Below are 26284 nucleotides of genomic sequence, written 5' to 3'. Positions count from 1 at the left end.
GTCATCTATCAGGACTGAATTAAATGTCTCTGATAATTGTGAGGATGAGTTTTCTGTCCACTTTGTGATGTTAGTCTTAAGAGAGCTCATAATGACTGAATCAGTTATTCCAGGTGGTGCTAAAAGCTGTTGGTCCCTGACATGACCACTAGAGGGAGTCTAGTATGACTTTAAACCTATTAAAAACTTTGATTTACTGGTTTGTAGTTTCTTTTTAATTTAATTTGTGCCAATTAACAAAGTATTATTATTACAGTTATTCTTACTGAATTTGCTTATCGATAACGTCAATTTAATTGTATGTTACTTCTTCACATCTATCCCTTTTTTAAGATTTTATTCCATCTTAGTTTGATTGTTTTTATTGATCAATGATTTAAATCAGGGGTGTCCAAACTTTTTTCACGAGGGCCACATACAGAAAAACATACGAAGGGCTGGGCCGCTCACTAGAGGTATTTTGCCTCATAAGTTCAGTTATAAGTTAGCCAAATCAATCAAATGTAGGTCAATTATGCTTGTGAGTGTTGGAAGCTCATCCCTTAAAACAGAAGCCTCAGATTGATTATAATAAGGAGAAATAGGAAGGGTGTATTTCAAGCTTGTTATTTAAACAGGTCATTGGGCTTTTTTCTTATCAACTAAGATTTGTTAGAACATTTTCCAACTTTAATTGACTGAATTTATTTGAAAAGTGGTCCTATTAACACATGAATACTACTGTGTAATATATTTTTACATTTATATTACCATTATACTTTTTGAATTTGCTGAGGGCCGATTAAAAATGGTCCGCGGGTTGCATTTGGCCCCCGGGCCGTAGTTTGGACACTCCTGATTTAAATGTAATTCTGAGGCTTTTTTTTTGCTAGTGTTGAGCACCTTGAATTGTATTTGTAATATGATGTAGAAATAAAGCATCCTTACATCTTTCCTTCATCAACAGTATGTAAGTATAAATCCTATATAACAAACATGTCAACAGTATACTCTAGGAACTGTTTCTAGTTTTGCACAGCACGGTTTTTGAAAATCCAACTAATGTTTACTCAGTAGTTTTCATTGAATGATCTTCTTAAAACCAATTAATTCAAAAATATTTCAACAACTCTCATATGATTTCAAGAATTCTGCTGGATACTTAACTAAACATGATAAATCCACAAGTGAACTTACCCAAAGTTGCAACTTCCTACACAGCAGCTCCTTGAGCAGAAACAAGATTCTGCTGAAGCACATGACATTATTGTTATTATTAATAAGCAACATACAGACATACGTTAACTCGTGACTCACATTGATACAAGAATAACCGGGCACCACTCCATGCTTAATATCTAAAATCACACTTACCAAAATATTGAGTACACACACAGCTGGATTTACAATGCGCTAAACACACTTATATAAATAACAACCTCGTTTTAAAATGATTGACATTCGAAAGAAAACCGCAAAGACTTCTATTATGGAAATCTGTGAGCATTATTTGTAATTCTGAAATTCTAGGTTTTTAAAGAAATATAGTATATGTCTAGGATTTTACACAGTGTACTTGTAGGTATGCACTCTATAGTAAACATCTGACTTGAGTTACAGCAGCAGAGGAAAGGCATGTCTGCTATTAAGGCCGTGTTAACAGTTAAAATCACTACAGAAGCACCCCCAGGCACTTAGCAGAGACACAAACAGTTCTCTGTTTTGACTGAACATAACTCTGGTTGTAGACTTGAGATTTTACACTATTGGATGTTTACACATGACATTAACTGTAAACAGAGCAAAATAGCATATCTGTGTGTTTACATCAGCTATGAGTCATAGCTGATGTAAACACACAGATATGTAGCTTACTCATAGCCTATGAGTAAGCTACTTTAATAAAATGACTTTGCGTTAATGTGTTTTTAGTTACACTACTGTTTCCAAGATCTAAATTGAACTTTCTTGCTGAAGCAAAGGTTGGGTAACATATTTGAAACTTAAAAATGCCAATCGTTGACAGGTCAGATCAGTGACAGCATTTTATTTTTCTGTTGTTCACCAAAATCAGAATCAGGTTTGATGCCAGGTTTTCACATACAAGAAATGTGTCTTGGTATTTTGGTACACAAAATAAAAAAACTACTACTGTACAGAAATATCAAGTACGTAGAAACATGTACACAATGAAATAAATGTAAAAATATGGAAAACATATCCAATTTAAAAATAAAAACAGCTTATTTGGCTACTTTGTGTACAGAAATGTCCGATTCAACTTCTATGATTATGCTAGTCTTTGTTAACCACTTATCTATTGCACTTTGTAAAGTAACTAAAAGTAACTATGTTATTTTGGTTTTTTGGTTTGTTAGACTCACACAATAATACTCCCAACCCAGAGAATGTGATGTAGAAGTACATAATATACTTTTTATAACCAAATATTATATCATATTATTTGCATTTCTTTAAAACGTTTTTTTATTAGGCATTAGCATTCAAAATAATTTAAATGAGTTATACATGGCTTTGAAATTGGAAGAATGTTGCTTCTTTGTCCACTAGGGGTCAGTATTTAACTAGAAATGGTCTTATCAGTGTTTATTTGTGTATTCTATCTAATTTCTGTTCCCAGAGGGGTACAATGTAAACATATGAAACATTTTCCAAAAATGTCCATTTTAATATTTTAGTGAGTTTGGGTTTGACGACATGTTAATCCAGCTGCACATTCTATTTTTGTACCAGGGACCAGTTACATTTTTCAAAAATGTTGGAGGCTGACACATCATGAATTAATATCCCCTCGAAATAATCTTTAGCCTGGTCACCTTGACCACCAGCTAAAGCAACAGTCAAAGAAACACTGTTCTTATGTTCATGCTGTACTGTAACCACCTATTATGCAGTCTTGTGTGTACAGGCAGTACACATAAAAACCAGGTTGAGACTTGCTGATGATGTCACGGCCGGGATGCCTGGCCCACGTGCGGGCATCAGTGTGTTCCAGCCTCGGGGAGGGTCGACAACAACCAGGACTGCGTAGCACAGGCGCAGTCAGATGCGGAGCGAGTCAAATAATCCAACGAGTGTCGGATTATCGCCTGTATCTAAACCTCTACCAGCCGATAGCGTGGGACGCTTCCTCTCTCAAATTCGGCGCTGTTTTCATCTCACCTTGCTTCTCAACCCACCCCCTTGATGATGATTTGCCAGGAAGATGCGCCTGTCTGAAATGTTCGTTGACCTTCGCCTCCGCTCAGCAGCATCGAAGCATTGTGAAGCGCTGCCACAGGAGCGCCCCGGCTCCCGCCGCTGCCCCTAACCTCCCTGCATCGCTACAGATACCCGTGCTGTGACTCTTCTAGCCGCTCATCTTTCATTTTTTATCAACCAAGACCGAGGCAGATGCCCCTCGCTCTGTCATCCCGGATTTTACTATGGTGGAGTTTCCATCTCTCAGTCCTTACTGGCCTCTCATCCGCTTTCTGGTGCCTTTGGCTATCACCAATGTTGCCATCGACCTCGGAGAGCAGGTAACGTTTCTCATTTGCTAGCGTTGTTTTTCAACTCATTAACAAAAAGGCAAGCTTTGCCGTTTGATAGCAGTGGCTAACGGTTTAAACGCTTTGTATACACTGCTGTGAGAATTGTGTTTGTGTGTGTCAACCTCTGCTGTTGCTGAGCAGCATTTTTTAAGCTCCAGATAACACCGTGATAATGACGACCCTGGTGCTGTCAGTTAAAGACGGTTGGCTTGTGTTATAGCTACAGTTAGCTTAGCTGACAGGCACCGTGAAGACACCCATTAGGATAGATATACATTATTTAGGAGGAGGGTGAAGAGGAAGAGAGGGAGGGCCTGTGTTTATTCTGAGAAGATGTTTTGTCACCTCTGCTCTGTCACCAAATGTATTGAGCTACTGCGGGTTTTCATTTATAAACCAGCCTGACGTAGACACGCACTACCTGCCTGTGATTTGTTTGTCAAATGATTTATCAGGAAATCTCGGTCATGGCGGATCATGTGTACACAGATAAAACCAGGCATTTGATTTCCTTTTGATTGTCATTTCCTGCTTGGACACTTCCTGTCCTTCCTCAGACTGATCTGGAGGCTGCCCTCTCCCAAGAGCAGATAGTGTGAGAGCACAACACACATTGTGGCTTGCTCATGTCAGGATTAAGCTTATGTAATGTCTCTGTTAGCTGGTATAAATAGCACACACAGTCGTGCAAAGGAAAAGGGCAGCTGTAGTAGTTGTTCTAAATGGAAACACTTCTGGAATATAGTGTGGGTGTTTCCTGTCTTGACATTATGTTGGCACTCACTGCTTTGCACTAGTCCAAGGTCTCACTTTTTATTGTGCCAGTAAAGCACATGCAGGCCTTCAGTTTGAATGGGATGGAGGGCCATCTGGTCAGAGATAAGGTTCGGCTAAGTCATGGTCATGTGGGCTGGTCACGCTGCCATACTGAACTTCTCTTTCCCCCTCCCTCATGTGCTGTCTCCTTGCCTGGAAACCTCACCCTCTCCAACCCATATGATATTTTCCAGGCCCTAAACAGGGGCATAGCCACCGTCAAAGAGGATGCCATTGAAATGCTGGCCAGCTACGGCCTGGCCTATTCCCTGATGAAGTTCTTCACTGGACCCATGAGCGACTTCAAGAATGTGGGTTTGGTGTTTGTCAACAGCAAGAGGGACCGGAGGAAGGCTGTGTTCTGCATGGTGACGGCCGGGGTCATCGCGTTCGTCCTGCACATCTTGATAGGTGTGTGTTTAAGGGTTGTTTGTGCAAATCAGATGACATGCTGTGCTTGAACCGCATCCTGTAAAAGTGAAGTATCTGTGGAGTTCTAAAGTTTCATTCAGCGTTTCTTCCTCTTTACTGCTCAAAACACTGACCTGTGGTTTCCTCTTTTTGTGTCTATAGCTTACACAGATTTAGGATACTATATCATTAATAAGCTCCACCATGTGGATGACTCTGTGGGCAACAAGACAAGAAAGGCGTTCCTTTACCTGGCAGCGTTCCCTCTGCTGGATGCAATGGTGAGTGTACAGTATTGCAGAACTATTTTACATAATGCAGTCGTGGATTTAAACACCTGACCTACAGAAAGCTGTTTTTGAATCTCCTCTCCAGGCTGGTTTCAAGTGATAGGTGCAAGCCTCTCTTTCCTTATGCTTTATAGCCTGTCATCCAGCTTGTGGTTGAGAAAATGCCCAACATAGAGCCTTTGTTTTGAGTGTAAAGCTTGGTGTCTTGGGATAACATCTCTGTCCATTGTTCTGTTTTGAAGGCGTGGATCCACGCAGGGATTCTTCTCAAGCACAAGTACAGCGTCATAGTGGGCTCAGCCTCCATCTCTGATGTTGTGGCCCAGGTAATGAGATCCATTCTTTTCTTTAATTCAGAACATTAAAAAAAGTTGAAGATTTTGATGATTTTTGATCACTGTTCTTCCCTGCAGATTGTGTTCGTGGCCATTCTCCTCCACAGTAACCTGGAATGTGTGGAGCCTCTACTCATCCCCATCCTCTCCCTGTACATGGGTGCCTTGGTCCGTTTCACCATTGTGGGTCTGGGTTACTACTGTAACATCCACGACAACATCCCAGAGTCCAGTGGAATGGATGTGGGCGTAAGTACTGTTTGCTGTTAGACATACGTTTTTGTATAAGTCTCCTATAAGGATAAAAAAAGAAAATTATGGAGAAGATGCAAGCCTTTTTTTTTTTTATTCTAAAGAATAAAATAAGGATTTAGGCTTGTCTTTTCTAAAAACAACAGTGATTTATCTGCTTTGTTTTGATCCCTGCAGGGCGATGCCACTATCAAAAAGATGCTGAGTTTCTGGTGGCCCCTGGCCCTCATCCTGGCGACTCAGCGCATCAGCCGACCCATTGTCAACCTCTTTGTGTCCCGCGACCTCAAGGGGACCTCTGAATCCACAGAGGTATTAGGAATTTAATTCACCAAACATATCTGAACTACTCTTCTAGAAAGCATTTTCCTGGCACGTCTTATCATGACATAGGGATAACTAAAGTGTACATAAAATCTGGATGCTATTACTAAAGCTGCCACAAATTACTTAAACATAACACAAGTATAATTATACACTGCTGGTGGACATCGTTAAGAACGACTTTACAGCATTGTGAAGCCACTGGGCTAATTTTCCCCTCAAGTTATTGCAAATGAAAAGCCAGATGCTTACACACTCCCTCTGGAGCTTTCTGGCTTACAGAGACCCTAAACTAATGGAGACAACACAAAGCTGTTTACTAGAACGAACTGGAAGTCAACACAGGCTGTCAGTGGTTTGGGTGATTCACCACGTTCATGTGGAAGTCAGAGCATGATTACATTGAGTGAAAACATTCCTTCATGGCCCTACTGTTCCTGCGTAAACCCGGACACTGCCCATTGTTTGGGACACAATGACCAGCTCAAGGCTGCTTTACAATCGTAAACTTGTTAGAAACCGTACACTGCTATTGTAAAACACCTGTCATTAATTTAGCTGTGTGTGCCGCATGTGGTATTCTCAACATTACAGTAGTGGCGCGATGATGACCTACACTGTCTTTGTCATTCCAGGCTGTGGCTGTCCTCACTGCCACATACCCAGTGGGTCACATGCCCTACGGCTGGTTAACCGAACTCAGAGCAGTGTACCCTGCCTTTGACAAGGTAATCCACACTCCTATTACTAGTGTTTGCTGCAGTGGTAACCGTTTATACCACTAATATTACTCTCTTATCAACAGAACAATCCCAGCAACAAGCTGGACGCTGGCTCCCCTGTCACCAAGTCGCACATTAAAAAGTTTACCTCCTGCTGTCTGGCTATATCATTCACGGTAAGATGAGATTTAATATTTTTCTGACACGTAATTAAACTTTCACAATATGTCACAAATGAGCTCAGCATGAATGTGCGGTGAACCGTTTGTTTTTACGGTCTGGATACAATCCCGAACATCTGACTGGAATATTTAAAGACAAAATGTGCAACAATTGTGATGTCTTTAGATTTTTATGCAGATATCATTAGAAATGTTATTAAAAATGTAATGTCTCTTAGCAAAATGAGTGCTTTTGCATTTATAATATATTCTGATGATTTATTAACTCAATGAAAGTTGACAGCCCTTATAAAGTAACTGATATTATTACTTTGCAAGCATTGCTGTCATCCTGGAAATTGATACAGCTACTATTAAGTTCGGTATTTCATAATAATCACTCCTGCACTTGCTGTGTATTTGTTTACACTCTTAAGTGTCCTTCAATGAGACTTGTTCTACAGTAGGTGTCAGCTGTACCACAGAGTGCCTTAAGTCATATTCAAAGCGAGTCGTTTTAATTTCAAAGATGTATTTAAGATGCCTTTCATTCCGCCCAAACTGCATATTTTTCGACAGCAGATTTGTTATCGATAGTTATTTTGGGGTTGTAAATCTATTTCTGCACGTGTTGATGAAAAAGTAACAAGCGCCCACAGGCAGAACGCTCTCCCTGACACACAACACCTCTGCTATGATTACCTTTGCGTGTACTGTAGGTCAGGGTTCAGAGCAAAGACTGGCAGAACCAGTCCAGTGTTATGCACAAACATGTTTGACACATTTTTGAAAACATTCCCAAAGGCTGTGCTGTCAACGTTTTTTTACGAGATACTGAACTTGACCTATTTCAGACACTAAGACACATTTAGGAGTTCTTAGAAAAAAGCTTCAAGGTAATCGTCCTGCGTCAGCTGTACACTAATTTTCAAAGTGATGGGGGTCCCTAGCTCAGCTGCAGGCGTACTAAATGTACTTTTCTTTTGCCATCCTGTCGTGGTTTCAGGTTGCTGAGAGAGGGAGACACATTAAGATGGAATTTATGAAGAGCCTAAGGGGGCTTTTGTTCCCACCCAAGCTAATAAAGACATTCACTTAAAACATGAGTTAACACATTTCAAAAGCCCCTCGCAGGTGAACTTTTTCGGTTAAAGAATGATTGCTGCAGTCACACGCTGTTGCTTTTTTTTTGCAAAAAGTTTAGATAATTATGCTAGCAGATTGACAAAAACACTGTATTATCTAGGTGTTTTCTAGTCAATGATAATACAAAAATAATATTTTTTGTTAAGAAAAAGGACACTTTGTCCCAGTTTTCGTAGCAACCCGAATAAGAAAAACAGGAAGTTTGTGGCCAAGGTTGGGTCTTTAAGGAGGGGGAGGAGGAGGAGTGTGGCTCGCCAGATGTGGAATCCCAGTGCTGTAAACATGCATGTGAGGGTGTGTTTGCTTGACACAGCAGAACAGGCAGATAGATATCATCGTATCGTTTGTTGAAAACACAAGCAGACAGCCGTCAAGCCAGAACTTGTTCTGATCATACATGGAAAAGAGAAAACACAACAGCAGAGGAGGCAGGCGCAGTGTATTTAAGAAAGCAACTGACTAATGTTCTATAACAAAACCATCATCATATGAAAACAGACTGTCTAGGCTGTCGAAGCAGTGAGTGTGGATGTCTCACCTTGTTTATAGAAACCGCAGCTGAGTCAGGGGAGACGGTGGTTTCACTAGAGCCAAACAAATTAGTTATGTGGCTCCATCTTGCTAAAATAATGATAGATGGTAAGGTGATACCAAATGAAATCATCAGTTACAAGTTCATTTATATTGGTTCAAGGGATCAAAAACCACAACACCACCTCTAAAGGCTTTTGCTCAATTAATTATTTCCTGATTTTGGGAGATGTCTTCTTTCTTCTTTCACTTAATTAATGTGTCCATTAAGTATCACTTAGTGCCAGCAGCATAAGGTTATATAAGCAGAAGCGTTTGTCTAAATCGAGTACAATAAATCGGACTGGATAATACAATTTTGAACCACTATGTTGAAAGCAACATTCAATCGTCTTTCTTTTTGAGAAATCCTTGAGTTGGAATGAGATTTGGTTTTCAAGGTGTATATTAAAAAACAAGGGGACCAAGCACAGATCCCTGCGGTACCCCAGTGTAAAGAAACTGATGTTCTGACTCGTTCCTTGCCAAACTACTTTAAGCAATCCCTCTGAAAACTAAGCTCTGTGAGAAAGGACATTAACCAGAGCAGTGCTGTACTCGAGATTGGGTGGACAGGATGATTTTGTGGTTCTGTGTCAAAGGCCAACGGCAGTTCCAGCAAAATGAGGCCTCAGCGTTTAATCACTAACAGCAGTGAAGAAGAAGTGGAAATCATATTGGTTTAATTCAAGTAGATTGTTTTGAGGGAGGAAATCTAAACCTGAGACTTGCTTTAAAACTGTGTATGTGAGGCAGTAGCGAGACCTGCCTGAAGATTTTAACTTGAGGTCAGTTCGGGATTGTCTTGTTCAATTAAGGGGCCTGCTTAAACACTGTGTGGAATGTACCTGGAGCTCAGGGTTCAGTGATGGGAGAAAAACAATGGCCAATGCCAGACTCCTCAACACAATTGTTGTCCTGTTGGAGACAAAATAACAATAAAAGAGTTTTGATGATAGCTGATTGCATGTTATTCAAATAAGGAACACTTTTAACAGTGGAATATGTAGATTTGTTAAAAATGAGAAAGCCTGTCTCACCTCCTTGCATTGATGCCCGAGCAGCATGATTGATTGAAAGCGCAGATGGAGAAGCAGATTTTTGGACGCATCTAGGTTTCAGTGGGCTAGTGTGTATAATATGTGACTGGCTATCAGCTTTATTGACAGCAGGCTGACATTGAATGAGGAATTCTGGAAAGTTTATCAGTATTTTTGGTTTTCTGCACGGATGTGAGATTTGTGTTGGCCTTGAATGACACAAACATTCCGGGAAAACACCTTAATCTTAATTTGGAGTGCTGAGAAAATATCTTGAAGCTATTTTAAACAAATTGACGAGATCAGACAAGGTTATATTTCTGTTTTACACTCCCTAAAATGTTCATAATACACTAAAAGCTCTGAGATGCTTTGGTTATTTTGTATGTGCCTCCGCTCCTGCTTCTGGAAACAATAGCATTGTCTGTCATGTGTTTGCTCTCTCTCTTGTTTTATGTGGGCTTCAAAGGCCCACATTCAATCTGATTGAGTTAATGAACCGATGAAATCTAATGAGGCATGCCGGGTGATTCTATTATTGAGCAGTGAACACAAAAAATGAATTTTGCTTTTGTTCATTTTGTGTCCAGCTTTGCTTTGTGGTGTTTTGGACTCCTGGTTTATCAGAGAAGATCCTGATTGATGTCATTGGAGTGGATAAATCTTTTGCTGATCTGTGTGTGGTCCCGCTCCGAATTTTCTCCTTTTTTCCCGTGCCAGGTAAGACACTCTATTCGTTTTTTAGCATCAGTGTCCAGCTGCATTTCCTGCTGCTGAGGCTTTATCCCGGGAGTAGCTTGGACCAGTGGGGTGATTTTTCCACTTTTTGTGTTTGCAGTGACGGTTCGGGCTCATTTGACTGGATGGCTCATGACCCTGAAAAAGACCTTTGTGCTGGCCCCCAGCTCAGTTCTCCGCATCATTGTCCTCATCACCAGTCTGGTTGTGCTGCCTTATATGGGGTAAGTCAACACTTCAGAGAACAGTGTCACAAAGGTCAGCACCGTGACTCAGGCTTCCTCATAATGTGAGCTATTCTGGTCAAAGTATTTTAATTCCTGGAAAGATAGATCGGAGCGGATGATTCACTTCCACACTTCTAATATAATCCTTCATTATAATCCTTTGTGTTTCAGGGTCCATGGGGCCACACTCGGGGTTGGATCCCTCCTGGCCGGCTTCATAGGAGAGTCGACAATGGTTGCCATAGCAGCGTGCTATGTTTATCGACAACAGGTGAGAACATCTGGGTTTAGGTCATTTCAAGTGTGAGAGTACACACCTTTTTCCGTGCTTTTGCAAATCCAATCAGCAACCATTTTTAACCACGCGTGTCTTTCACCTATCATAATAGTGTTTAGAGTGAGCCAGACTCACCAGTTCTCCTTTTCTCAGCGACTTTGAAGGATTCTGTGGTTTTTATTTCCACCGTCTCTGCAGAAAAACAGTGAGATGTCCAATGATCTGGTGGTGGAGGGCGAGGACTCCGCCCCTATGAGCGAGGTGTGCTCCAGGACTCAGATGGACGCCATTGAGGAGCTCCAGGAGGAAGAGGAGGAGGAACAGGAGTGAACTGCGACTGCAGGGGAAAGTAAAGCAGACCTCCATGTGGAACTTTGCTGAAGAGGAGACTTTCCAGTGTTACTGTATGGTTTGGTTTCAGAGGTTCTTCCGACAGACTTTGAAGAAGGGTGACAAGGTCTTCTTCGCGTCGACCTGCACACCATTAAATGCACACTGTAAAGAAAGCCATGCACCTCAAAGTGATCATTCATCAGTGTAAATACCGTTACGTCTTCCCCCCTTTTTTCCTCCGTTCTCATAGTTTTGCATCATCACATCAGGCGGTGTATTCACCACTTGTGTTTACTGGTAAACAAGGGAAAACGACACAGGAGAACTGTTCCTCCTCAGCAACAAGAATGAAACGTCTGATGAGTGGTAGTGGAGTTGCCAAAATACTGAGTTCATTATTTTATTTTATCAAGATTAAGCGACAAGAGCGTTGCTTGAAATCAAATAGACATATTGTGGGACTTGTTGGGTTGTGCAATCGTATTTTACATACACCGGTGTACAGATTATTGTTGTTTTATATAGGTAATGCAATGTGTATATTTAAATGCCCAGAGGGGTCAGGAATCCCTCCTTATATCATTGCGTGTGTTACAGAAAACAGTTATGATTGTTCACTTTCCATGCAGTCTGGGAGTCCATCTACTTTTGTTCTGCCAAGCATTTTCCCTGGTAGTTTTCAGGCTGTCGTACGTACTGTATATACTGTATAGGCATTCTTATTTGGCAAATAAATTGCTTTATTATTAACCTTTGCTTTGTTGACATCTGCTTTAAATCCTTTTGTTTTGTGTGGTACTTCAGACACCACTGCTGGATGTGTAAAAGTTAGTAATTGCAAAGTGTATCTATTTTCACATTTGTATAAAAGTTTAAGTGGTAAGCCTTTCCTTTGACAGTTGACAAAATACGGAAATGACCATAAATCATGTTATTATACGAAATGTTATATGGGCTATGTATCCCTAAAAAGTAATGAACAAACGGATGCCATTACCTGTAACACCTATATAGCGTTTTGGGAGGGGTATTGCTGCTGAATAAAGTAAAGCACAGTCCACACATATCAGTTTTAGAGCATAGGAAACTTCATTGTATTCAACCATGATATACAGAAAGAGTCTGAGACCCCAAACAAACTTAAATGTCATTTTCTGTATGGTACTTCTTAGACTTCTGTTCAAATTTCTCACAAAATTAGGCAAGGCTTCAACAAGCTGATTAAATCATAAGGAGAAAAAAAGACTTTTACAAAAATTGTACTTTAGTTGAATCTAAATGCCATCCATAAACAGAGAAAACATTCCTGCAAAATGGCATAATCAATATTTACTGCTAACAGATCACCTTCACCTGCTCTGGAATAAGGGCGAGAAAATGGCCTCTTATCAGTAATAACCAACATTCATTCTTATTGTGCATTATTCCTAAGGCAACATGGCGGACCAAGCGAGCTTCAAACTGAATCCAGTGGCTGGTGGGTGGGACTGTTGCCAGTATTTGCAGCAACTTTGGCAAGTTTTTCCCTTCAGAACAGCTTGGTTAAAAGGCAACATGTTACACATTTAGTTCGACACACACGCATAGTTGCAAACACACACACACAGACCATCACAAATCACGCCTCTGACGCAGAGGTCGTGATAAATATTCATATAAATCCACCAGTCGGGTGTGAGCTGTTGTTAAACCTGATAAGTCATCAAACGCTCTTATACTAATTCACTCATTTCACTTAGTAGAAAATGGAAAAATAATAAATTAATATGCAACTTAAAGTGCCCAAATTCCAGTGTAAACCCCATCCATTTAATCTTTTGGCGCTGTTGGCAGCTCTGTTGTGTTTTGATCACAATTAACAGAGAAAAAAAAACATGGGCTTTTTTTTTACCCCCCACCTCAAAATGACACCCTCCAAACTAATTTGGATCTCACTGAGATGATCTTGTAAAATCAGATGCACAGATATGTACACATACTCAAATAGAAAACTCTGTATACAGTACAGTGTGTACAGACATGTGTAAAGCACATCTTGCACAGGGTCTCAAATCAGCATATTTTTGTTTTAAAGGAATAAAGCGACATTTTGGGGGAAAAAACATGCTTTTCTGCTGCGAGTTAAATATACAGATTGATACCACTCTTAAGTCTGCATGTCTAATATGAAACAACAACAGGCAGCTAGTTAGCTTAGCACAAAGACAGAACCAGGATAGCTGTTTCCAACTGTTTGCAGTCTTTATGCTAAACTAATCTGCTGCTTGCTGTCGCTTCATACTCAACAGACATGACAGGAGTGGTATTGATCTGTCTAACTCTCAGCCAAAAAGCACATGTCCCAATATGTCAAACTATTTCTTTAATTGGCGTAAATGTAATAATCTGGATTGACCTGAGGAGTGCTTTGTTTATATGGCAGGAGATTTCTCTGCAGTGGCGATCAGCTCGAGTTGAGCGGCTCGTGTAGTTCTTCCGCAGCTTCTACAACTGGCACGTTGTAGTGGCGGTCGTCCTCGGTGACGAGGCACACAAACGGCCAGTCGTCCTTATGGTCGTCTGGGTAGTAGGTGACAAACTCCTCCGTGTCGACCTTGTACAGTCTGTAAACTTGGATGGTGCACTGCAAGGCGTAGCCCAGCAGGAACATCTCCACCTGTCGGGGAGATAATAGCACGGTTAGTAAACAGCACTGATTTCTAAATGCATAATGTGTTTAATCAGCTGCTCGAGCACATGGTATTTATGAGTTTGGTTCCTTTATGCATGCTCCCTCTAAAAGCCTCAATCAAAACAGTGAAAATAACAATTAGATCACTCAGCAGCTTGTCTCTCCTGAAGCTGAACCCGGGGTTGATGGGAAACACAGAAAGCAGCACAAGTGCCAGCATGTGTTACTGCTCAGGTCTCAGTTTATGAAGTACACACCCGTTCTCGTGACATTTAATACGAGTTGTTTTGCATGACAGCGGTTTATTCAGCAGACATGTATTGCTCGATTCAAACAAAAAAAGAAATCGCAGCTTGTAAACCATAAAAAGGGTCATGTAAATGCTCCATAACTGGCAGGAAACTACTGTATACAGTAAAACAGGTCTTTAAATGCCTCGTTGAAGTGGGTCTGCGGTTGGCTGGTCAACAAATAAAAAATAATCACCACCCTGGGTTCTTCCTACCTGCTCTAGCCCGGCGCTGAGGCCCACGTGTCCGAGGTGGTTGCAGAGGAAGGAGCGGGGGCAGTCGGAGGAGTCGCGGGCGAACAGCAGCCAGCAGAAGAGCGGGATGTCCCCCCCGCCCTGCATGCAGCGGTGCAGCTCCACCGCCCGGCCCAGCATCAGCAGCTTCAGCGCCTCCATCAGCCCCAGCTCCTCTTCTCCACCCTGAAACACCCGCTCACAGAGCTGCTGCCGCTCCACAGCAGAGGGGCAGTCCACGGCTGCCTGCCACTGGGGACACATGGATGACATTCAATCAAAACATAATTCATATTTGTAGTCATTTCTCAAGTGCAAATGGCCAAATATATCTGCTAATTATGGCCAAATATATCTGCTAAATATAGCTTTACTACATACCGTGCAGAGTTTCTATTTAAACCCTTTTTCTCAGACAAAGTATGACATCAAAAACCACAACAAAAATAGTTTCATCATACTTCTTCTATTAAAGTTCCATTATACATATACATTAGTGCACATACATATTTGTGGAACCAGCCCAGACCAGTATTACACAACACACAGTCTATTCCCAGCGACTGTATGGAATCCAGACCCTCTCACAGTTACCTCTCATGAAGCCTGACTTTTGAAACATGCGTGTACAGTAATAGCTAGAATTCCTGACTATAAATGAAGTTTGGGGCCTCATATGGTTACAGTAGGGAGGCACTGTGGTTTGCGGTTAAAAGTTGAAACAGTTTCTTTGAGGCGGAGGGTCCAGTTAGCCTCCTAATTGTGACACAGAGAATGAGCAGAGCAGCATTTAGAAAGAGACTGTTCCATATGGTAGCAATCCCATCTAAAAGCCCTGCAGACGAACATCAATGCCCTCAGTGTTCACGTATGGCATACAAATAGTGCAGTGGTTATTCTGTGCATATTTTCAGTATTCACTCCGTACCTTATCCCTCAGAAGCTCCATGTAGCCTTTTAGCTGCAGGGTAGCATCTCCCATCCCATCTCCCTGCAGGCAGTCTCCAGGAAATGTCCACTGGCTTATCAGACCTTCCTGGGCCTCAAGGCGCTTCGGCAGCTGTAATTAAAATGGCGAGATGAGATTTCAGCTGTTCTGAAAACACGAGTGTGTTAGCCTGGCAGCCACACATTGTTAGCCTGATCTCACATATTTTGACACTATAACAAGGCTGTTTTTAAATGATTTTTACCGGGGACATTCACCCTTTTTCTCTGTCTTCTAACACAATAAAGCTGGAAAACATTTGGACATCTGGGGCAAAGGTGATATTTACAAAATGTTGTTGTGAGCTAAATACGCTGGTAATTCAGAGCCACCAACCGTTACTGTGCAAACACAAATAGCCCGAGGCCCACAGCATACGTTGAGCTCACTGCACTAGCTGATAAGAATAACGCAGCTTTTGTTGTCTCTGAACCAGCTCTGTTTGTTGTGAGTAAATGCTGCTCAACTTGCTTTGCAGGTCTCCCTTGAAAAAGATGTCAATGATCTCAATGGGATACAACCTGGATAAATAAAGGTTTGAAATGAAATGAAATGAACTGTTTCTACAATCTCATTCTACTCATTCTGACAGAATCAAAACATTGTAGCGCTCTAATAGTGCTACGTTCTTATGAGTTCTCTGATGAACACATATATAGTTATCTAGGAAACTAAGGCTTATATCACTGGCGGATATTTAGAGCTTCTGAACGGGACAATATATCCTAGCAGTAACATGCATATGAGACGTTTAGGGAACATTGGTAAGTCGTAGCATCTGCCAATAATCTTTGTAAGTGTTGCACAAAAGTCTAGTGACCAATTATATATGGGTGGCTTAGCCTTCTCTAGCTTTAATTACCTATCGCCCCTGATACGTACTACATGTATTCAAAATTAAATCAGCGACAGTGTATTCAAACCACAGAGTTAGCTAGCTTAATTAGCTTAGCTACAACTAATGAAACCTCTCAGCAACAGTCTAACCTTTCGGACAAGCCTGGACTATAAGCAGTTATTTGGCTGCATAAAATAGGGAACACACAAATAACTGTTGAGTATTCATTTTACTTGCAATAAATAAACAGTTCTGCCTTTCTGCTGATTGACTGCTTAATATTGTAAAATTAACAATATTTGCAACATTCTTTTAAACAAATTGAACTAAACACAAATAGCACGATAATAAGCAGAATGTTAGATACATTTTAAAGGGGAGTTTTTCTACTGATACCGTCTTTCACAATGTGTTTATGGTGAAAGTTGCTATTGTTGATGGACTATCTTAACCTTTATCCCTGTAGACTGTCCAACCTGTTGTGCTTGTTACGGGCCATTCCAAGACATGTTCCAGTTTAACCAGTTAAGCCCGAGACTGTTTTTCAGACCCGAGCCTGTTTTTCAGGTTTCGAAAATGACATTCCCAGAACAAATGACTATAACTTCACTTCTAAAAAGGGGTAAATTAATAATATTTTTTCTCAAAGCAATGATAAACCTGTGAGTTGGATGTAGAAAAGTCAGAATCAATAAAGATTTTTTTTTATTTTAAAGTAAATTCAGATTGAACATAGTAAAACATTTTTTTTAATTATAGTGTCCGTCCAAAGAAACCCATTACTTATAATGAAAACCACCCTTGAATGATTGGATAGTAGACTACAAGCTTTAGGAATCCAAACTATAACATATAATAAGTACCCTGTATCAAGATTGATGCAAAACAAGTGACATTTGACCTTTTTAGAGAGATTTAGCATTTTCCATATCTCTGGCCCCCCTCGGTCGATGGGCACCCTCTTTTGAACCGTTAGAGCCAATAGAATCGAGGGGAAGTTCCTAAAATCCATCTAAACATTACCATTGAGGAGTGAGTGATGCGCACGCAGTTTGCCCAAAACCGGAAGCTGGGTTGTAGCTCTCATAGCAGCTAATATGAAATCTCCGTTTTTGACAAAAATGGAATGATGGATTATCAGTAATCATTTCAAAGTGACACAGAGACATTGGATTAACCTTCAGCAGCGTTTTTATCATTTTAATGCCATTGAACACAACTTTTGATCAGAACACAGCAAAGGTAAGACATATTTTGCCGTTTTGGCTCCGTAAAGCTAAGTTGTGTGTTGTCTGGTTTCGCCTTCGCTGCCCTGAGTTCGCACAGTGATGATACTAATACCCTTGTGTTTTGTTTAGCTAAAAATTGTTAATATCGTCAGTTAGCTGAGTTTCTTCCCGTTAAGTTGGTATGACACATTCATAGTTTGTTGAATGTTAAGAAGCTGTTTCTTGCAAGATGTTGCGTTTTGCCCCTGGTACCGGGGGCATGGGGCTTAACTGGCTAACATGCAAACAACGCTAACGAAACGGCTTCACCAACTGATGTTTACGAGTGTGTGTTTACCATGTGAGCGTCCTCCTGCAGCCACTGGGGCAGCTGGGTGCTGTGGGACAGCACCTGGAACAGGGTGGCTCTGAGGGCGCAGTAGTTGTCTCCCCTCACTCTCCTCACGCTGATGAACCTCTGGGACATCTCCTTATAACCCTGCAGCCGCACCCGGGACCCCACAGGAAGTCTCTTAGACATTCATGTGAATAAACAACAACAACAACTGGCCTTAATGTGAAACACTCAGGCACCGACCTTTCTAATGAGAGCGCTTTTGGCAGTGTTTCCTTTCCACTCCCTCTCACTGTACGACAGAATATCCACTGCTGGTGCCAAACTGCATCTGTCCTCCACCTTCAAAACTGAGGGATGAAGAGAGGGAGAGAAAATCATTGGTATAGTTTATATTTTTAAAGAGACAAAACCAATGTCAGGTGATAGAAGTGTGATTTGGATATACTGACTTGTACTTTCTGGTTTCTCTTTCTGTAATTCTGACAGCTCCTCGGCTCCTCTGTACAGGTCTTCTTCACTAAAAAAGGGAAAACACACATTTAGGAGACTGAGCTGTTTAAGTCATGCATAAGAGAGGCCATGATCTATTTGAAAAGACATAAACCAATATGTTTAAAAAAGAAAGTCTGATATCTTAATCTTTTGTGCCATATTGTATTCCAAAGCCATCAAACACACTGGGTGACATGTTCCTTCATTTCAGTGTAGTTTATTTTGAGTTAATCCCACACACACCATCCTGCTGCTTTGAATACTAGTGCACCAAATTGGTGTAAGCCCAAAGCTGAAAATAGCCCCAAACAAACTCACTCTTTGCTCCTGAGTGACCTTTTCTAAGCACTATAGTGATAACATAAGAACCGTTACCGTTCAGGTATGCTCATACAGAAAAGACAACATATCACACGTCCACTTCTTCTGGGAGGATGTGTCAGACATTTTTAAAGCTAAAAATGAAACATGTGGTACTGAGTCTACATTTCCACAGTTTTCAACAGTCCCTTCCTGTTTTGTGTCCTACTTCAACATCTCGTTTTAGAATGATGGAATTAGTGATACTCTGACTCAATCTTTCAACAGTTCAAATAGCCGAACACATGACAGGATGTTGACTCTTTGACGCACGTAAAGAAAAGGTAATTCCAAACCTGTTCTCCAGGCTGTCTCCAGCAGAGTCCCCCTTCTCTGGGACAGGGGTCTCGTCCTCAGCCTTCACATCAGCTGTGCTCTCTGCCAGCTGTTTCTCTTCTCCTGTCACCCTCCTGGATCTCAGCATCTTCCTCAGCCTGAGTCTCAGCCTGAGTCTCAGCCTGAGTCTCAGCCTGAGTCTCAGCCTGAGTCTCAGCCTGAGTCTCAGCCTCTGTCTCAGCCTGAGTCTCAGCCTGAGTCTCAGCCTCTGTCTCAGCCTCTGTCTCAGCCTGAGTCTCAGCCTGAATCTCAGCCTGAATCTCAGCCTCTGTCAGAGCATCTTCCACCTTCATCTTATCTTCTTCCTCCTCCACTCTGGGAACATCTCCATTTTCATCCTGTCCTTTCAGCAACGTTTCCGCCTCAATATCCTGTTCAAAGTTCTCCAAGGAAGGGACCTCCTTTGAGCATTCAGGGTCTGCCTGTGCATCCTGATCGGAATTTAAGCTGGGAAGAGAAGACATCTTCAGTACTTTTATTTCTTAATCAAAAAAAGTTAAAACTGTTTTATTTAAGATAAGATAGACCTTTATTAACCCCTTTGGGGAAATTCAGGAGTTTAAGCAGCAACAGCGTGAGATTGAAAAACAGGACAGTAAAGATACAATTACAAATATAATTATATACAGGTAAGTAACTGTTAAAATAAGAAATGAATTAAATGAACATATATACATATTTGAGTCCATCTCAAACTCATATTATGAAATTATTAAATGCACCACTCACACTTTATACCATAAAATATATATTTAGTTGTACAAATACAAAACCCATAATAAGAAAGAACAAGGTGTGCAATAGACAATACGTTTGCATGCTGTGGTGTTTAAATGCCCCCTTGTGGTGACAGTGTGGCTCAAAAACGAAAGTAAACAGTTAGTGTAAACAAGTATCTTGTTTTGTTTTCACAACTCTGGACCTGCTGACCTGTCTATGGCGTCTGCTGGCGCTGTGGTCTCTATGGTCTCTGTGGTCTCTGTGGTCTCTGTGGTCTCTGGCTCCCTGACACAGCTGGAGGCCTCCTGCTCCTCCTCACTTTGGTCCAGTTCTGAGGGCTCTGATCCAGGAGAGGACTCACAGGACGCAGGGCTGTTTGTGTCTTCAGGTCCCGCCTCCTCGCACACTGAAGAGCTGCTGTTCTCTGGACCCTCGGGCAGGGCGCTAGAGACAAGATGGCAGCAGACAGATATTAGTAACTATGAAGCAGGGGTCCATTCTGCCAATGCACACCAGCGAACACCACTGGACTTATTTCACCATCAGCAGATGAAATCCTCTTAATGGTGCCGTTCAGAATTCATATCTTTATACCTACTAATACACCACTGAATTTATTGTAATATAGACATTTTTACATATTCCTCTTTGTTATATATTGTACAATGCACACTTTTACTTCTTAGGTTTGTATACATGCTGTTATTATATTTTAAGTTGCGTTTGTATAAGTAATTTTGACCTACCTTCCTATGTTTATTTACATATTTCACAAACAAAATTTCACTTGCACACTTTTTACTCCGGCCTTTTTTTTAATTTTTTTTTTTTTTTTAATTGAGCAAATGTCATAAATTCCATTCCCCTCCCAGGATTTGCATAAAATCTGGCATCACAGAATATTTGTTTTGTAACATCTCTGTATAGATTGATGCAAACGTAAGTATGTTATGATTTGTGACTGTAGAGTAGTATGAGAAGTGAGTTAAGTGGACATACTCAGCAGCCCCAAAATGCATTGCAGCTCTTCAGACAGTCATGCGGTTGAAATAATTACATTTTGGATGAGAAGTGATGTTCAGGTACAGTTTAGAGAAAAGGCGCAGGAGCTTACAAATATATTGCACAGTAGAAACAAATATTTAACATGAATATATCAAGTAATTTGAATCTGCCTAGTTTGGTTTAAATCAAGTAATTTAAACCAAGCTGTTAATTATTACATTTGGTGGAATGGTTTACATTTGTGATTACCAATTTTCCTTCAATGTCAACTTGTTACATGACATTTTATTTAACTTAATGCCATTTTTCAAACCACTGGTCTATTTCCAGAATTTCCTTTACAGTATATTAGTTATTTTGACCATTAAAACATGATAAAATGTGAAAATGCAAACTAAATGACAGAAGTTTACCATAAATAACAATGTATCTCTCATTCCTTAAGGAAGAATTTTGGATTGACCCTCCTGATCTTTTTTTAAACCACATTCCAAGCAGCAGCAGAAACCAAAACTCCAGTTTGTCTCTGCGTGTGACTCACCAGCTCGCAGACTGTTTGTCACCCTCCTGTCTGACCGCAGAGACGGACGCCATCTGCCCGGCCGCTGCAGTGGGCGGAGGGTTTGGCTCAGACAGACCCTCATTGTTTAGAGAGAGCTCCTCCGATGGCTCTGCTACAGCACTGCTTTCAGTAGTGACTGTGGAGCCTGCTTCTTCTTCATTATCTTGAGTAGTGTCTGATGTGATGTGCTCTGTTGTGTTTGTCTCAGTGTGATCCTCAGGGCAGACCGCCTCAGTTATTAGTGAGCTGCTGTCAGGGATTTTGTCATGCGCTGAGGCTGGATTTTCTTCTTCTGGTGCCACATTTGTTGCTGTGGCATGTTCTCTCTGCGGAGAGAATAAAGTGCATTGCATGGGTTCAGCCTGTCCACCGTCTGCAGGACTGTCCTTTATAACTTCATCTTTCACTGCGGTGGAGTTCTCTTTTAGTTCAGAGCCTTTTCTTGGAGAGGGTGATGCTTTCTGTATGACCTCTTTCTGAAAGGCTCCATTCTCCTGAGTGTTATTGGACTCTTTCTCCACAACGACAGCACTCTTCTTCACTTTCAAAGCCTCTTTCGGCCTTATCGTTTCCTCATCAAGCATTGTCCTGAGTGACATAACACAGAGAGGAGAAGCAATGTCACATCATAGGACAAAAACATGCTGAACAGGAAAAACTGATGAGATTGTGCAGCCAATGTTTCAAAATTCAACCCGTTATGTAGTTAGGTGGAAAATCTATAATCAAAACAGTACTTTTTCACTTTAAGGGAGAAATGACTAACATTTTAAGACCTTAGGAAGTCCCCTAACCCTCCTACACCATCACTTCTCATTCCCCGTGTGATTTGGTTACATTAAAACACCCTACGCAAACCTTGGGGGGAAAACCAAACGGTTCTTTTTTTAAAGTGGCAGGTCAAAGGCAATTTCATGATGTCAAATGTGTCAAACCAACGTTTAAAATACAGCCCAAAAATGTCTGTGTTCGATACTTCTTTTACGGAGTAGGTTTTCAAATGTACTATGATATTAGTCTGAAAAGGCTTAGCTCCAACAATGTGTAAATGTTTTCAAAAAAGTCAGGTGTCTTACTGGAATTTGGATTTTTGCCATAGACACGTAGTCACCCAATCAAATTGAGACATAAGTGGTGCTGAGGTCAAAAATGAGACTGAAAGACTCACTTGATGTTGTCATCTCCTTCAGGACCACAGGACCCCCCCACAAGTGTTTCTCCTGCGGGCGCTGTGGCCTTGGAGTCATCCTTTAGTAACCCGCTCGTTTCCTCCGCGCTGCCACAGGGACTCTCAGTGCGACAGCAACAGTTCCCCATCTGCTCGCTCCCTCTGTTGGGAGGTCAGACAGGTCGTAGTCTGGACACTGACCTTGGGTCCAAAACAACCCCAAGCGACCTGAGGAGTCGCTGAAGCCTGGGGATCTCAGGAGGCCATGATGGGGGGGGGTCCAGCTGCTGCTAAAGCCAGGAGCAACCATATGTAGTCTTGTTATAGTGATGATACCTAAAAGCAAAATGTGCAACATCACTGAATAAATTAGTCAAAGCACTCCTCCATGTGTGATATAGCAGGTGTTACACTATATTATGTGACCAATTAGATGCGTCACCTGCATTTTAAATCACATACTACATTAGGATAGATGTTACCAACAATGGAGATGCCCGGGGTTAGTCTTTCTGTATATCATGTTGTCATATTTGATTGGTTAACATCTATCAAAATGTCTGACCCTATCTTAAAACTAAGAGGGCACTGTTTGTGGTAGCACCAATCGCAAAACAGTAAATGTTCAATATTTTAAAAAGACAATCTGTTTTTGAAGTGGCTGAAACACCTGCTACTATGTTTCACACAGTATACATGTCAGTGTAAAATGAGCTCAAAGCAAAGCTACATCGTGTTGTTAATGTCAACACATGCAAGGAAGTATCGATAAATGACAGCACATTTCACACAGAACATTCAACTATCACTCCCATGTTAATAATGACGTTAAACCATACCTCAGAGTTTATTTCGAGACAAACTGCGCAATCCTGCAACCATGCAGCTCCGATTTCTCTTTCACTTTTGGTTAGCTGGAAAACAAGCTTAAGTTAGCTAGTCAGCTAGCTGGGGGAAACTTAAATTATAAACATGCGCTACAAAATACCGAACGCCTCTCCCGAGTATCACCGCAATGAGGACAAAAGCATTGTAATGTGATACGTTACATTTCAAAAATAACGGCTATTTACTCTACTGTTGGCGGAACATCTGTTGTACGGACCCCTAGCATAGCCAGAGCAGCAGGTCACGGCTCGGTCCGAGCGATGACGTCATTCTCATGTGCGCCAAGGGTTTTGGTGCGTTCAAGTGCTCCTCGGAGACTCTCAAGCTTCACTCCAACCCTGGTACACATCATAACAATTACTGGATTGATTGGGTAGACTTAAATTGAATACAATTAAATAATGCAAAACGAACCAAGATGCACTGTTTCTAGCTTGTGAGCTGCTCTTTTATATGGCTTTTTAAAAGAATATCTTTGTGTTTTGGAAAGTTTTCATACAATTTGAGGCATCATGAATTTCACTTTTTTTTTTTACATAGAATTAATAATTAATTGATACATAAAAATATAATTAAAGAGTACATAACAGATGCATTTATGCTTTAAATAGTTACAGCTGTACAAAGTGTAAATGGTGTGGTTTAAATATATATTTATTTGGTACCTTGTGGTTTTGTTTGACAATGCTTTGGGTGATAAGAGTTTAAAATAGTTTTTAAAAGGCCAAAACATTACCTAGATATTAAAACAAATTGGTGGCCATTAGCCATTACAAAAAAAATATAAATAGTCAATATTAAAGAGATAATATGGATGTTGTTGTTTTTTCATTAAGGTGGGCAACCCATTCGGTAATGAGAACAAAACTGCAGTAAAATACAGAAAATGTATTTTTATTTCCATTCTAGCCATGTTATACAAATTAGGAATGCAATATTTTTATTTTACATTATATACATCGAAAGCACTTAATTGCGAATGTGTAAGATTACACAAAAATCCAATTTACTTCAAAGTTCATGTGCTCATCCAAGTACTGTCCGATTTTCACACCCTACACGTTGTTCAGCTCCTGTATGTGGCTGACCAGGTCCTCAGGCAGTCCCAGCTCTGACACTAGATCCATGCAGCGCTGCAGGAGGTACTTAAGGGTATCACTGGAGCGGGAGGAGCAGTCAGTAGACCCTGAACAGAGCCTTTGTGGCTGCTGAGGAACATCCTGATCCATTTTGTCTGCTGTCCTACAGCAGTCTGTTTCTTTACATCCCTCTCCTCCACAACTTGGATCTGCCTGCTCCACCTCCAGGTCCTCCATGCTCTCAGAGACGGCGCTCACACTGGGAGGAGGATTCTCCAAAGTGTTCTTAATGCCCTCCATAATGGTGTCTTCATGCTGGGAAACCTGCTGCAGGAGGTGGGTTACAGAGGCCGGCAGGGGGCTTTCCGGATGTTGGGTCTGGCACCAGCACCATATAGCACTGTGACGGGAACACAAAGAGGCAACAGTGTGGGATACAATGGTACAGAGAAGAGACTGGGACAGGCAACTACTGGAAATAACAGTCTTCAATACTGACCAGAACAAAAGAGGCTCATGATGTTTCTGTGCAAAACATGTTTGTATTTCCCAAAGTAGGGGGAGGAAAAAGTACAGAAAAATAAAAAAATAAACTAAGGTATAGTATCGGCAGTTAAACGGCACGTCTAAAATAACGCTTAACCACTTGCCTGACAGAAATATAAACAGCCCATGTAAAACATGTATTCACTCCGATTGGAATCAAAGGATATGGCAATAAAATATTTGTAGATACTTTTCAACCAGAATTAATATTTACAGTCACCACTGGGTGTCAGCAAGTTAAATAAGTTATAGTGAAAAATGATAGGTATAATACCATGAATATCACTTAAACCAGTTGTTCTCATCATGTTTGGTTTGGGATTGAGAACCTTTCAAAATAAATCAAAGTGTATTTATATAATCTCTTATCACAGATTATGGCCTTAAAATAATCATACATTATTAACAGATTTACCAACAATTGGATTGTTTTATTTAAAGGCCCTTTGAGAATGATTCTCAATGTCCACAACAAAAGGGTTTTATAACTGATATTGGCACTCCACATGTAACGTTTGTACTGTTCTAACCCAATCTTAATCTGATAATATATCACAATAAGTATAAATTAAATGATGGTTTACCTTACAATTCCTTTGAGCCGGCCCACAGCCACAGTCTGAGCTGCTCCTTCCCGGAATCCGAGGTCAAAGCCGGCCTGAAGCGAGGCATCCTCCCCGGCATCCACTCCGTCCACATACCCGCCCTGTCCATCACATCAGTCGGGAGGGAAAGTCTCACATTAACACGCTTAACTCACCTTTAAACCTCTGTTACAAACACTTAATAACCGGAATACAAACTTGATATAGCAAGTTACCACTGAATGTCACACAATGTTCAGCATTTTCCTAAAATACACATGTTAAGGTATTTATCGAGGTAGGCTAACGCTACATTAGCTTTACCTTAACTCGCTTCTTCATGTTGGATGCCCACTCTTTACTTTGCAAACTAAGTTCGTCCGCATTCTCATCAAACACATCTCCGCTGGTCGAAACAGCTCTAACCCAAGACATCATGGGAGTATTAAAAACGTTTCTAAATAGACTGTATGTTTTAAAATAAACGGTTATTATTTCATTCGTATCCCGAAAACACTACCATGCCAAGCCTGTGTTGACACTTTTTCACATGTACTTCCTGAGAAAGCACCAGCTATCCTCAAGTACGTCATCAACATGCGCCTGAAAAAAGAAATCTACCCTAAAACGGAATTTGATGGTTTACTTTACTGGTTGCAGCTTATAAAAATGAAACACGTCTAATTGTTTTTTAATTAGTTTTATTGTTATTTTCTCTCTTTGTTATTATTATTATTATAATTTTTGACGTGTTTATAAATACTCTTTTAGGGTGTTAAAACA

At 40.9% G+C, this 26284-nt stretch overlaps 3 protein-coding genes across 10 annotated transcripts; 1 reads left to right on the top strand and 2 right to left on the bottom strand.

The window, feature by feature from the left end:
- Positions 1–2955: 2955 nt before the first annotated feature.
- On the top strand, positions 2956–11930 carry ankha (ANKH inorganic pyrophosphate transport regulator a). The gene is made up of 12 exons (XM_034146125.1): positions 2956–3521; positions 4544–4760; positions 4923–5041; positions 5293–5376; positions 5464–5634; positions 5815–5949; positions 6597–6689; positions 6767–6859; positions 10191–10320; positions 10439–10562; positions 10737–10836; positions 11041–11930. Exons 1-12 carry the CDS (start codon positions 3426–3428, stop codon positions 11170–11172), a joined length of 1494 nt encoding a protein of 497 aa, XP_034002016.1. The 5' UTR covers positions 2956–3425; the 3' UTR covers positions 11173–11930.
- A 311-nt stretch (positions 11931–12241) lies between these two features.
- LOC117495073 (ubiquitin thioesterase otulin) lies at positions 12242–23600 on the bottom strand. Of its 7 annotated transcripts, none has more exons than XM_034146158.1 (7): positions 18910–19316; positions 18211–18278; positions 18002–18108; positions 17762–17902; positions 15298–15429; positions 14352–14621; positions 12242–13831 (listed from the first exon to the last, which is right to left on the bottom strand). In XM_034146158.1, exons 1-7 carry the CDS (start codon positions 19035–19037, stop codon positions 13619–13621), a joined length of 1059 nt encoding a protein of 352 aa, XP_034002049.1. In that variant the 5' UTR covers positions 19038–19316; the 3' UTR covers positions 12242–13618. The 7 variants fall into 7 exon arrangements, 1 of the variants encoding a protein (XP_034002049.1); XR_004557153.1 differs by lacking the exons at positions 12242–13831; positions 14352–14621; positions 15298–15429; positions 17762–17902; positions 18002–18108 and adding exons at positions 19880–20113; positions 21216–21824; positions 22405–22740; positions 23244–23318; positions 23478–23600 and having other exon boundaries at positions 18221–18278; positions 18910–19396; XR_004557156.1 differs by lacking the exons at positions 12242–13831; positions 14352–14621; positions 15298–15429; positions 17762–17902; positions 18002–18108 and adding exons at positions 19880–20113; positions 21216–21824; positions 22405–22694; positions 23244–23318; positions 23478–23600 and having other exon boundaries at positions 18221–18278; positions 18910–19396.
- Positions 23601–24165: 565 nt separating this feature from the next.
- Positions 24166–26043, bottom strand: otulina (OTU deubiquitinase with linear linkage specificity a). 2 transcript variants are annotated; one of them, XM_034148043.1, is made up of 3 exons: positions 25826–26043; positions 25502–25623; positions 24166–24771 (listed from the first exon to the last, which is right to left on the bottom strand). In XM_034148043.1, exons 1-3 carry the CDS (start codon positions 25937–25939, stop codon positions 24348–24350), a joined length of 660 nt encoding a protein of 219 aa, XP_034003934.1. In that variant the 5' UTR covers positions 25940–26043; the 3' UTR covers positions 24166–24347. The 2 variants fall into 2 exon arrangements, with proteins under 2 accessions (XP_034003934.1, XP_034003941.1); XM_034148050.1 differs by having other exon boundaries at positions 25507–25623.
- Positions 26044–26284: the final 241 nt, after the last annotated feature.

The sequence above is a fragment of the Trematomus bernacchii genome, unplaced genomic scaffold (assembly GCF_902827165.1).
Source record: "Trematomus bernacchii unplaced genomic scaffold, fTreBer1.1, whole genome shotgun sequence".
Classification (NCBI taxonomy): domain Eukaryota; kingdom Metazoa; phylum Chordata; class Actinopteri; order Perciformes; family Nototheniidae; genus Trematomus; species Trematomus bernacchii.
This window is presented reverse-complemented; position numbering and strand designations above follow the sequence as displayed.